Raw genomic sequence first — 13,911 nt, 5'->3', positions numbered from 1 at the left:
TGAAGCCCTGCTAGGTTATATGATTAGGTGTCGTGTGTATAATATAAGCAAAGGTGTTCTGACATAGAGGAGCATGGCCATTTGATTGACATTTCATTTTATTAATGAACTTGTACGAGTTTCTCTAGAGCACTAAATCAGTAGCTTCTAATCAGGGTTTTCACTCTCTGAGGATATTTGGTACTTTGTAGAGACATTTTTGGTGTCTCAAGCAGGGAGCTTTCTTGGCATCTACTGAGTGAATGAAAACCAAGCTCTTTGCTAGCCATCTTACAGATCGACATTCAGAGCACTACTACAGTAAAAATGACCTGACCCCTGATGGTGCTGATGTTGAGATCCTTAATTACCAAGGAACAGAATAGTCTTGGCTTTTATTGCTTGTAATGCTTTATTTACCTATCTTTATGATGCACACACTGAGCTTGAACATAGAATTATTTGTGATTTGGGTTTTCCTGTGAATTCTTAATTTTTTTATATGCAACAATGCGAATAAACATCCCATTTCCTCCCACACAGCCTGCAGAGACATGAAAGCGGACATCATGTTTCTGGTAGACAGTTCTGGCAGCATAGGACCTGAAAACTTCAGTAAGATGAAGATGTTTATGAAGAACCTAGTGAGCAAATCCCAGATTGGGCCAGACCGAGTCCAAATTGGCGTGGTCCAGTTCAGCCATGAGAACAAGGAGGAGTTTCAGCTCAACACATTCAAGTCCCAAAGTGACATTTCTGACGCCATCGACCGAATGACTCTCATTGGAGAAACAACCTTGACAGGCAGTGCCCTGACCTTTGTGTCCCAGTACTTCAGTCCCAACAAGGGGGCCCGGCCCAATGTCAGGAAGTTCCTCATTCTCATTACCGACGGTGAGGCTCAGGACATAGTAAGGGACCCAGCAGTCGCACTTCGGAGAGAAGGTGTGATCATCTACTCTGTGGGAGTATTTGGCTCCAATGTCACCCAGCTCGAGGAGATCAGTGGGAAACGAGAGATGGTTTTCTATGTTGAGAATTTTGACATTCTGCAGCATATTGAGGATGCCCTCGTTCTGGGAATATGCAGTCCCCGTGAAGGTAAGCATGGGCACAGTCACAACAGGGCCAACCAAGTACTTGAACTAAATAGAGCTGTATTCAAATACCGTAAGTTGCTTAATTGAAATGTTTGTTTTAGTGTCTTTGACTTTTTGAGTTAAATGGTAGAAGCTGGGTGTGGTAGTTCATGCCTGTAATCCCAGTATGCAAGCTAAGACAGGAAAATGGCTGTGAGTTCAAAGCCAGCCTGGGCTATATAATGAGTTCCAGGCTAGTCTGGAGTACAGAGCAAGATCTTGGCTCAGTGCTTCCTGACCCCTCACAAAGAAAATAAATAAATCCACAAAGGAATGATTTTGGCCTACCTAACTTTCCTATTTGCAGAATAATAATAGTCCTAATGTGATTAACTATTCCTTTAAGAGAAGCGATCACCAGGTCTTATGTCAGGGTCTCTGGAAGGAGTGGACTTGTCAAGAGCTCTTGTGGAAGTGATCTCCTGAGGAAGTGCTTCCAGGAAGGGAGGAAGGAAAGAAAAACAGAAGAGGTGGGAGCTACACAAGGCAGTCACTTCAGCTGTGAGCTTAGTTTCAGTGCAACCCCATGCACAATGTCAGAACATGAGTCCTCCCACTGTTGGCCCAGCGTTCCAATGAGGGGCCCAGCCTTGTATGTCCTGTGCCATTAGGCCACATGTGGGCTGCTGACGAAACTGGGAGAGGAACATCACCTCCTGAGCAGAAAGACATGTTTGGCTTAGCATCTATTGATCAAATGAAGTGTTTATAAAAAACTGTCTACTAAATCCCACAAAACATGACTGTACTAAGTGAACTTGAGCAATAGATGCTTCCAGAGAAGTAAATGGCATACTCTTCCTATAATACTGCAGAGTAATGGGCAAACCAAAGCTCCAGGGTGTAGATGCAGCTTAGTGGTAGAGCTCTCTCAAGGTTATGGACTGAACCCCAGTATCTCAGCTACCCCCAAAACTAACAGAAGACCAACAAATATAAGCAGCTAAATTGTTCTGTGACCCCTGGATTTAATGACAGAAGCATTCTGAAAATTCACTCTGAAAAACAGATATTTTCAGACTTTCAAGGGAGAAGAGACATTGTCTTGTTGTTCTAGCAGTGGTTATGTTCAAATCCCTTTGTGGGGTTTGGTGGCTGTCATCTGTATTTGGTAGAAGGAGGACTACATCTGGTCATCTGGTTTTTGTTCTCTGGCAATGCCATCCATAATAAGTATAAGCTCTTTGAAGGGCTCCAATGCTGAGCAAACTTCCCCCCAAGTTCCTGAGTAATTTAAGTAATCTTCACAGCCAGCAGGCAGCTGGAGGGAACCAGTTCTTCAGTGGAGTCAGCTTTCCCGGGAATTTGATTTTGGCTCTGTACACATGGCCTCCAGTCAGTGTTGAGTACATTGGCTCTTGTGTTTTCAACAGTCCACCACACGGCTGGCAAGTGGCTCACAAAAGATGGAACTGTGAAAGCCAACTGGGCATTGGGGGAGTACTTTCTCACGGTTCTGTTTCTCAAGAATGGATGAGCTAACAAACATTTGGATTGTACTTTTTCTAAGACCCAGAGACAGCGTGTACTACCAATATAAAGTCCGAATGACCATCTTAAGACTCTACTTCTCCAGAAAGGATGAGTTAAGCCCTAGAACTCACAGTTGGATGTGATCCTTTAGATGAATTAGAAATTAGGTCTCTCCTGCTCTTCTTTGCCCTAGCGCTGACCTCAGGCTTCACAAGTTCACTGGAGTGTCATATTAAGACAACTCACTTGAGCTAAACGAGAACTGGCCTACTTTTTGTGATGAGACCCAATAATGGAACTAAATATTTCAAGGAAGTCAAAAAGGAAGAAACCGTAGGCTCAGAAACCAGCCTACATGGAGTCATGATGAAAATGTAGAGTAACTAAATTGTTTTTTTCTCTTGTCTTGTCCTTTCCCCAGGGATCCTAAGAAGATCTCAAGATCCCCATAACTTAAAAATAAACTTGGATAAGTAAAAGCATATGCGGAAGGGACCATTTATATGAGAAAATTTATACAGAGTTCTATTTTTTTAGTCTAAAGGTTGAGATTCTACTCCTGATGGTCTTGGTGGTCCTGGGATGGCCATTCCATCTCCTCCTCTCTCTGTAGTAGGTTTTACTCCATGCTTGCCTTGCTCTAAGAGCTCACCTGAGTGTTGCTAAGTACTGGCAGCACAAGCATGCAGGTATCTCTGTTATCCAGAGAGTCAACCATCTGATGCATAGTGTGTTCCTACAGAGAGAAAACTCCAGCCATGTAAATGGAAGTTGGGGGACCCAACTTCCCACCCTGAATCTCAAATGTTTTCTTTTCTTTTCAGAATGCAAGCGGATTGAAGTTTTGGATGTTGTGTTTGTCATCGATAGCTCTGGCAGCATTGACTATCAAGAATATAACATCATGAAGGACTTCATGATCGGCCTGGTGAAAAAAGCTGATGTGGGCAAGAATCAGGTCCGGTTCGGAGCTCTGAAATATGCTGATGACCCGGAAGTGCTGTTTTATCTGGATGAACTTGGCACAAAGTGGGAGGTGATTTCAGTGCTCCAGAATGACCAGCCCATGGGGGGTAACACTTACACTGCTGAGGCCCTTGCCTTCTCAGATCACATGTTCACCGAAGCCCGGGGCAGCCGTCTGCACAAGGGAGTCCCCCAAGTCCTCATTGTGATCACTGATGGAGAGTCTCATGATGCAGAGAAGCTCAATGCCACCGCCAAGGCCCTGAGGGACAAAGGCATCCTCGTCCTGGCTGTGGGGATTGCCGGTGCCAACAGCTGGGAGCTGTTAGCCATGGCAGGGTCAAGTGACAAGTATTACTTCGTAGAGACGTTTGGAGGCCTGAAGGGGATATTTTCTGACGTGTCAGCCAGTGTCTGTAACTCTTCAAAAGTTGGTAAGGGCTATCAATTAAGTTTTTCCTAATTTTTAAAAATAGAACCAAATGAGACACCAACCAGTCACATTTGGGAGCAAGTTTTCCTGGGAGAAGAGAAGGAACCAAAATTATGAAGTGGCTTTCCTACTGTATAGACTCTCAGAGTCTGACAGGCCTTCAAAGTATTTCATTTATCCTCTCCCCTAAGAGAAAAACATTTGGAAACACTTTGGCTTTCTCCCACCTGGACTCTTCTGACACTGAGAACTCAGCTGTTTTTGAAAAGACTTTATTTATTAGAACATGGGTTTACTTAGACGTCCTTTTAGGAAGTCAAACTCTGCCTCTTTGTAAGGGCCATCATCCATTACCTGAAGTTGTTCTCATCTTCAGGCCAAACAGCCCTGGTTTCTCCTTGCTTTTGTTTATGGTCCAAGTTCACTGAAAAAGCAGACTTAGGTATTCAACATTTCAGTCCAGTCTCTGAGGGCTCTATGCCAGAGCAGCTGGCTTTCCTTTGCCCGGCTTTCCATAGGGCAGCTAGAGATGACGTGACTGTGTGCGCGTGTGCACGCTCATTGTTTGTTCGTTCAGCTGTCATTGACACTTTTTATTGAGCTAGGCATGGTGCTGCTTACCTACACTCCTAGCACTTGGCAGGCTGAGGCAGTTTGAGGCCATCCTAGGCTACACTGAGTTCCAGGCTAGTCCTGCTATATCATGTGACCCTGCTTGCCTCCTTCCCCCAAAAAAAGTATGAAAGAAAGTCTTAGCCTTTTTTTTAAAAGATCTTTATTAGGAAGAGACAGAATTTGCTTTTCAAAAAGAAAGGCTAATGGGTGGAAAAACATAAGTAATTTCGTGCTTAAAAAAATTTTTTTTTATTAGAGGAATTGCTGTTGGTCCACAATTCCAATATGTGAATGCAGTTCTTTTTCAAAATTATTTAACTTTTCTGGGTTTGTTTGTTGGTTTGTAGAATGTAGCCACTAGCCTTTTTTTCTGGCAAACTAACAATCTTTCTATCTGTTATTAGGAACAAGGACAAATCTTTGCTTCCTTGTTGGCGAATGCTTAAAATTTGATCTGTCCTTCTCTTATTCTCTGTGAAAGTTGACAACTGCATTTTTGGACTGAAACTTCTCCACTGAGCCAGAAAGGCCACTAGATATGAATCTGAAGTGGAGGAGTGTAATGAGTTCATCCATTCCTGAAGGGTCTATTTGCCATATCTGCTTTTCCCCCTCTAGTCTGTAGGAAATCTGCCCTCGTTAGCCTTTTCTGAGACTACACTGAGAATTAGGTTGACGCTGAGGAGAGAGATGGCTTAGGGAATGAGAACACTTGGTGTGCAAGCCTGAGAAACTGAGTTCAAATCTCCAGCACCCATGTAAAAAGCTGGTTGTGCCTGTAAGCCTAGCTCCCTGGGGGAGTTGAGACATGGGGGTTGCTGGGGCTTCGATGGCTGCCAGCCTAGCTCCAGTTGCAGTGAGAGCCTGTCTTAAGAGATGAATGTGGAGAGAATAAATCAGAACAGCTGGTATCCCCTCTGGCCTTCATGCATGGGTGTACACACCTACACACCTATGCACTAATGTACATACACCCTACACACACACACACACACGCACGCACGCACGCATGCACACACACACACAAACACACACACACAATTTAAAAAATTAAGTTGGGTCAGTGTTGAGAACCCTGGGAATTCAAGGAAGTGACAGGACTTAGCAGAAAACTGACAGATACAGATGAGTGTGTGCTAGGCATTACATATCTACTAGCTGTAGTGCAAATTCTAATTGGTCTTAATAATAAAAACCCTGAGCCCTACAGTTAGCAATGGCCTCTTTTGTTGTTTGTTTTGTATTTGTTACAATAATGCAATGGAATAATCTGATTATATTGTATTATGTGCTCAAAACCACTTTTTCTTAAGTTAGTGTTTTTGCCTACATGCACCAGAGAGGGGAGGCTGATAGAAGAGGAAAGGCAGATGGAGAGCAGAAAGCATACTTTTAACAATTCGCCCTAATAAACCAGAAAAAAATTTATTGGACCAACTGGACCAGAGAGACCAAGTCAATAATATAGACCATCTGTGTCTATTGAATCTCTGTGCGAATATGTGTTAATGTTGTTTGCTGTGCTACTGCTGTCCCCAGCCTTCTGGAAAGGTTAGGCTGAGACCGCAGATGATGAGAGAAACTTTCATGTGGCTCTGCTGTCACTTCTCTGGCATGTCCAAACAGAAAATGGCACGAGACCAAATGGACAGAGCCAAGAGAAACATGGAAACGATGGCTTAGTGGGGCATGACTCCTGCTGCCTTTATGAAAGGATCATTTGTATTTATTTATTCACCAATTGGTGTGACCACAGAGTAGCGTGAGATAAGAGACCACTTTTCAAATACTCTTTCTGTAGAGCTGCAGATGTTTAATTTATTCCTGGCAGGTTAAAGAAAGAATAGTCTCCTGGTCTTAACTCATTTCCTTTCCTCTCTGTAGATTGTGAAATTGAAAAGGTTGACCTTGTTTTCCTCATGGATGGTTCAAACAGCATCCATCCGAATGACTTCCAGAAGATGAAGGAGTTTCTGGCATCAGTCGTTCAAGACTTTGATGTCAGCCTCAACAGAGTGCGCATAGGAGTGGCCCAGTTCAGCGACAGCTACAGATCAGAGTTTCTGCTGGGGACGTTCACAGGGGAGAAGGAGATATCCACACAGATTGAGAGCATCCAGCAGATATTTGGGTACACCCACATTGGGGAGGCACTCAGGAAGGTGAGGAACTACTTCCTGCCAGACACGGGCAGCAGGATCAACGCAGGTACCCCTCAGGTGCTGCTGGTCCTCACAGATGGCCAATCCCAAGACGAGGTGGCTCAGGCCGCTGAGGAGCTGAGACACAAAGGTGTGGACATCTACTCAGTGGGCATTGGGGACGTGGATGACCAGCAGCTGATCCAGATCACAGGGACAGCTGAGAAAAAACTCACGGTCCATAACTTTGACGAGCTGAAAAAGGTGAAGAAAAGGATCGTTCGTAACATCTGTACCTCAGGCGGTGAGAGCAGTAAGTATTGAGTGAGTTCTTCATTTCGATTTTCCCCACCGTCTTCGCTGACATTTTCCTCCAACTATTTACCTCCCTTGGGGCTGCGGGGAGAATTTAGATTTGTGCCTCTGGATTTCAAGTTGAACTTTTACACAGCTATGAAGTATATGTATTTTGTGAGCCATGGAATGAGAAACAGGGTGTTTGAGACCCTGTGTCTTCTATTCACACTGCTTCCCAGGGGAAACATGACTCTTCTGTGAATAGAGATGCTTGACTTCAGAAGGTGTGAGGGGGAGGCCATTGTTCACAATCCAGCTGCTTTCTGAGGTTGCAGAATGTGTCACAGAGAAAATGAGCTGCCTGATGGATTTTGGTTGCCTAGCAATAGGCCTACAGTGCAGGCGATGCTTCCATGTAGAGAACATCTCTAGGTCTATACCTTTACTATAAAAATTTACCACAGAGGTTATTAATATCTTCTTAAGAATGGCCATATCTGGGGACTGAAGAGCTCAGTCAGTCAGTGAAGAGCTTTCTATGCAATCACGAGGACTTGAGTTTGATCCCCAAGACCCATAGAAAACAGCCAGATATGGTGATGTGTGCCCGTAATTCCAGGCCTGGAGAGACAGTGGCAGGAAGATCCCTGGGGCTTGCTGGAAAGCCAACCCAGCCTAGTAAATTAGTTCCAGGTCGTGTGAGACTCTGTCTCCAAAAATATGGTCTGTGGTCCCCAAGGGAATGACATGAGGTTGACCTCTGGCCTCCAGGCACACATGTACATGCACACACATACACACACACACACACACACACACACACACACACACACACACACACACACACACGAGAGAGAGAGAGAGAGAGAGAGAGAGAGAGAGAGAGAGAGAGAGAGAGAGAGAGACATTTTAACATTTTCCTGGTAGGCTGAGTGTCTTGAAAGAATAGCTTTTCTTTTTCTTACAAAGACACCCTATGGATTGGTGATCACTCCATCTCAGTACCCATGGTAGACATCAACTGCAGACTTCTACCAAGGAAAGAAAAGCCACAGGATCCTTCAGAGGAAGACGTGACTGCAGAGACCTGCTCTATGCCATCTTTTCTTGTACAAGTTGCTTGTTTTTTTTGTTGTTGTTGTTTTAGGAGTTGAATGTTTTCGTTTGTGGAATGGGACTGAACAATACCAGGTTCATCTTTTTGAGGGTTATGTGAGAAATTGCCTAGTTCAACCTGACTCTCAATAAGTCTAACACTTGCCGTGGAACCATGAAGTCCCTCTCTATTAGTCAGGGTTCTCCAGAGGAACAGAACTGATGGAATGAATCTCTCTTTATATAAAAAGGGGATATATTTGAAGGGGTTACAGGCTGTGGTCCAGCTAGTTCAACAATGGCCATCTACTGACAAAGTCCAAGAATCCAGTTGGACTTTGTTGAGTTGTGGACTGAACAGTGGATGTCTCAGCTGGTCTTCAGTACATGACAGAATCCTGAAGAAGTAGGCTGTAAGGCCAGTGAAGGAATGGACTTGCTAGCAAGGGTGAGAGCTAGCAGGCAAAGAAAGAGCTTCCTTCTTCCCTGTCCTGTATATAGGCTGCCACCAGAAGGTATGGCCCAGATTAAAGGTGGCTCTTCCCACATCAAAAGACCTGGATTAAAAGAAGATCTTCCCACTTCAAATGATTTAATTAAAAAAATTCCTCACAGGTGTACCCAGTAGCTTGGGTTTTAGTGAATTCCTGATGTAGTCAAGTGGACAGCCAAGAATGGCCATCACACCCTCTATTTTTGCCTATCACTAACCCATTAAATGCATTCGTAAGGGCTGGCTGTTCCCCTTAGTCACCTTATTGGAAGGAATGAGCCTCCTTTTAGTGATTAATATGCCTACCCCACTGTAGCTACAGAAACCTTAAACTCTATCCAAGGTTTTACTTTTCCAGCCTGCCACAGACTGCTCACCTGCCATAAGAGACAAGGCCACATGTAGTTGACATTTCTTCCTTTGTTCCTGTTCCTTCTTTTCACATTATCCTTTCTCTCAGGCCTGTTTCCCTACTTGCTAGCTTTGGTCTCTGGCAATTCCAGAATGGGCTTGAGAGAAGAGTGGGAACAGAAACATTTCACTCAGAGGCACTTGGCAGGCACTGGTTTCCTAGTAGCCCACTCCTAAAGCTGGGTCCTGGGGTAAGAGCATCCTTGAAGATCTTCCTATTTCCCATCACCTGCATCCTTACAAAAGCCAAATTTTAGGGGAATATCTCTACTATTGCTCCTTTGAGAAGATGTTGTAGAATGATCTTTTTGTGCACAGTGAAGATTTTTCAGTTGGATTGGTTTAATAAAAAGCTGAATGGTCAATAACTAAGCAGGATTTTTGGAGCAAAGAGGATCCTGGGAGGAAGAAGGCACAGTCACCAGCAGACACATACAGGAAAAAGAGGTAAATGCCACGAGTCACGTGGCAACATGTAAATGAATAGAAACGGATCAATTTAAGTTATAAGAGCTGGTTAGAAACAAGCCTAAGCTATTGGCCAAGCTTTCACAATTAGGGAGCTAGCAGGCGAGACAGAAAAGTTCGCCTACAAGAAGAGATAGGTATGTCTGGATTCTAGATGGTCCCTGTTCCTTCCTCAGCCCCTGATATCTGGAGATCCCTCTGGCATTATTCTGCTGAGCTCTTTCTGTCCCTCCTCTTGAGTGGAGAGTCTGGGGACCCTGAAACAGTTTCTTTTACTGCTTGCTTATACCAGTTCCATGAGCCTCAATGGCAAGTCAGCCATGCCCATAAACACCAGAACTCACAGTCCTGGAAATGTCTGTTTCTCCTTTGCAGGAACCCTGGGTCTTATTCCTCAAATTTCCAGGCTAGGTTAACTAGAAGCTACTTTTTCAAGAGGAAATTTCTTCTCTTCTTGTGTGTGAGAAAGCTCAGAGTACATCAACAGCTCTCTCCAAAAGTACTTTCCCAAGCAAGCTCCAGCCTCACATCTTTTATGAGAACTCAATGGGTAGGTCAAAGGTTAAAGGTCGTGAAGTTGGTTAGGGACTACGGTCTTCCTGCATCTTGCTTTAGACACTGTTCTGACTTCGGAATGTGTCTGATTATTCCAGCCAAATCTTCTACATTAATTTTCTATTTCACAAGAGATACTCGTTTTGAATTATTAGGTAGAAAATTATCTTCAAACACTTTAGTTTTTACTTGAGTGCATGAGAAAGTTTAAAAAAATGGGAATCTTAACTCCAAGTAGTGTGATATTTTTAAAAGAAGCAGTTGCTATGCCAACGAGATGGCTCTGCCAGGAGAGGCACTTGCCCCCACACTGGCATCCTGAGCTCCATTCTGGAACCCACGGGGCTCAAGGAGAAAAATGGCTGCTGCAAGTTTCCTCGGACCTCAGCCCCATGCGGCGCCCCCATGAATAAATATTTTTAAAGCTTTTTTTTAAATTAAGGAAAAATCATGAATACAAAATGATAAAGTGCTCTTATGATAAACTTGAAGTCATTAGTCCAGCAAACAAGAATGTAAGGCTTTGTAGCCAAGCTGTGAGCTGAGGGCCGATGAGGCCAGAATGTGCATTGACTGATAAAGCTTCAAAGGCATGCACAAGGGTATTATGGGATGCCTGTTCTGAAATTATAAAATCCTCCAACCACAGAGGTCAGACAGTCGTTTGGTGTATTTCAAAATTAAGCAGGTTTTGATCTGGACATTTGCTTGGCTTGTTTTTTTTTTTTTTTTTTTTTTTTTTTTTTTTTTTTTTTTTTTTTTTTTAAGTGTTTCAGTATGGTTTGGGGGGCAGGGGATTGAATTCATGCATGGCAGGCAAGTACCCCTGAGCTACACCCCAGCTTTGTCTCAGTAACACATGCTGAGCACTGGAGCACAATTACCATTTGAGTCTTATTTCCCCATTCATAAAGCCTGGGCATGCCTAAAGAGTCTCTCTCACCATGCACAGTGATTCAGAATGCAGAGGAGGAGCAGCTGTGTGGAAACGCCCCACACAAATGTCTTTCTCCCCCCCCCCCACACACACACAACTGCCAACCAGCCCATCAACCAGCCCGTTTTTCCCACCGAGATACTTTCTTTACGACCACAGCTGCCTAATCTTATTTATGTACCTCAGCCTGTCAACACTGCCTCTTGATTTTTCCCCATTTATTTATTTATTGTGTGGGGGTGGGGGTGGGGCACATGTACCACACCACGCATGTGGAGGCCAGAGGACGACTTGCAGGGCTCAGTTCTCTTCTTCTGATGTGTGGGTTGTGGGAATTGAACTTGGATTGTCAGGCTTGGCAGGACCTTTCCCTTTCCCACCGTCTCACTGGCCTGCAACAGTATTTCTTAATACTAAGAATACGCTAAATAAAGACCTTGACAAATAAAGGAATCAGATAATTAGAATCAGCTTTTGGGACGGGCAGGGCAGGCGCAGCGAGACTATCATCTAATCTGCTCTTTTGTGTTCTTATTTTGAGACATACAATCTCTTGATTTTTGTGGTTAAGAAAAGTAATTTTCCAAGAGGGTAAGAGATTGACCCAATCCTGGAAAACTGAAGCTCAGCCTCCCACACCCCAGCTCTGCTCTGGCTCCACACGGCTGTGAAGAATGAAGTGAAGGAGTGAGAAGTGCACTCTCCTTGGCCACCCCCACCCTCACTGTTGCCTCCGCTTCTGCTGTCATTGTCCCTTTCCTGTTCTCAGCCTTGTGACCCTCGTTTAATTCTTCAAGACCTCTGTTTGAAACGCAACCTTATCCTTCTCCCTAGCTCACTTCTCAAACTATCCCTGCCTCCCGTGAATTTGAGTCACCACCGGCTTATTCCCTGTGAAGCGCAGCCTCTTCATAGAAGATTCTAGTTTCCCAAATTTCTCAGGCATGTCTGTCCATAGAGCTTTCTGGGCCAACACATGAGAATTCTCTTCTCCAATTTCTCCTCATTCCCCACTCTGCACTTAGGCATGTGGCTGCTCGGCCTGGACTTGTTCACCGAGTTCTGTTCCTTTGATCATGTTATTATGGAATCATTTGCCAATTTTTAATTAGACATGAGGGATTTCAACTGTTTTGGTCATAGTAGATGCCAGATATATGGACACACATACACACACACACACACACCCTCCCCCCTCTACAGACACCCCCCACTGATACACAGACACCACACACACACACACACACACACACACACCGTCTGAAAACTGCTGATTTAAGCAAAGCATACAAACATTTTATTTTACCAAATTTCATGTGTTGAGGAGGCAGTCAAAGGTAGGGGTGAGTTTAGCAGCTTAAACATTCTTGAAAGAAACGTGTATGTGCAGTTAGATTTTTATCCTTCTCAAACTATCCACCTTTAGGGAGCCCAGCTTAAAATACCAAGTCCATCCAATGTTTTCAATGCTGAAACTTCCCTGGAGTTAATAACAGCAAAGACCTTTAAATGCAATACCTCTCCAAGTCTCTAGAACCCCGAATGGCAGTGTCTTAGCTCCCCAAATGGCTGACTCCTGAAGACGGAGCCATCTTAGACATGGACAAGTTGGATAATGTGATTCCTGGTCTTTTTACCTGTAGGTCTGAAGCAAAATCTCATGGATTCTTTCCTTTTTTTCTCTTTCTCTCTTTCTCTCTTTCTCTCTTTCTTTCTTTCTTTCTTTCTTTCTTTCTTTCTTTCTTTCTTTCTTTCTTTCTCTCTCTCTTTCTCTCTCTCTTTCTCTCTCTTTCTTTCTTTCTCTCTCTCTTTCTTTCTTTCTCTCTTTTTTTCATATTGACTTTCTCTCTGGGTGGATATTAAAGATGGTCAAAATTGACCCAATGCTTCTAGAAAAATAAATGATCAAAACTTTTCTGTGACTTTTTGTTGTTGATCTTAGTGACTTTCTCTGCTCAAATGTTTTTACTTTTCTCTCACTCCTCTTATAATTTAATAGTTGTCAATGATCTCAGTTGTTAAGTAGTGCTATAGGAATGTGTTTTAAATAATTGCCATTTCCACATGATGCCTTAGAGTTACTTAAGAGACTGAGCGTATTACAATGTATTTTTAATGGCTAGAATAAAATCATTTAGCAATTTAGTTGTCAGAGAATCATCTAGATTCAATTCCAACTGGAAAAAAAATACATTTATACTTCTACAGGTCACAGAAGAATGAGTCTGTGGCTCTTCCCTGATCCGTGCTTTTCCTTGCTTTCCTGCTTTTTTTTTTTTTTTTTTTTTTTTTGGTTTTTCGAGACAGGGTTTCTCTGTGTAGCTTTGCGCCTTTCCTGGAACTCACTTGGTAGTCCAGGCTGGCCTCGAACTCACAGAGATCTGCCTGGCTCTGCCTCCCGAGTGCTGGGATTAAAGTCGTGCGCCACCACCGCCCAGCTGCTTTCCTGCTTTATAGCTAGAATGTAAATAAGACTTCTTGGTCCCTAGAGTTGGACGTGTGTCAGAATAACATTAGTGTGGTGTTAATCTAACAAGATGCTCTTCCCCTTGAATCCTAGATTGTTTTGTGGATGTTGTGGTTGGATTTGATACCTCAAGTCAACAGAGGGGGCAGACTTTGCTCGAAGGTCAGCCTTGGATAGAAACCTACCTCCAAGGCATCTTACGTGCCATCAGCTCGCTCAATGGGGTAAGCTGTGAGGTGGGCACGGAGACCCAGGTGAGCATAGCTTTTCAAGTGACAAATGCTATGGAAAGATACCCTTCGAAGTTTGAGATCTACAGTGAGAACATACTGAGCAGCCTACAAGGTGTGACAGTGAATGGCCCATCTCGTCTCAACGCAAATCTGCTGAATTCACTGTGGGATACATTTCAGAATAAGTCCGCTGCGCGAGGGAAGGTAAA

At 43.7% G+C, this 13,911-nt stretch overlaps 1 protein-coding gene across 1 annotated transcript in view; it reads left to right on the top strand.

Annotated features, from left to right (window-relative positions):
- Nucleotides 1-13,911, top strand: part of Col6a6 (collagen type VI alpha 6 chain) — a 103,921-nt gene that overhangs the window by 7,564 nt on the left and 82,446 nt on the right. Inside the window, exons 5-8 of the mRNA XM_052719030.1 lie at nucleotides 523-1,080; nucleotides 3,416-3,991; nucleotides 6,490-7,059; nucleotides 13,563-13,906. Coding sequence (XP_052574990.1) covers nucleotides 523-1,080; nucleotides 3,416-3,991; nucleotides 6,490-7,059; nucleotides 13,563-13,906 — 2,048 coding nt within the window. The remainder of the gene's footprint in view (nucleotides 1-522; nucleotides 1,081-3,415; nucleotides 3,992-6,489; nucleotides 7,060-13,562; nucleotides 13,907-13,911) is intronic.

The sequence above is a fragment of the Peromyscus californicus genome, unplaced genomic scaffold (genome assembly GCF_007827085.1).
Source record: "Peromyscus californicus insignis strain IS unplaced genomic scaffold, ASM782708v3 Scaffold_11__1_contigs__length_118956290, whole genome shotgun sequence".
Lineage (NCBI taxonomy): Eukaryota > Metazoa > Chordata > Mammalia > Rodentia > Cricetidae > Peromyscus > Peromyscus californicus.
This window is presented reverse-complemented; position numbering and strand designations above follow the sequence as displayed.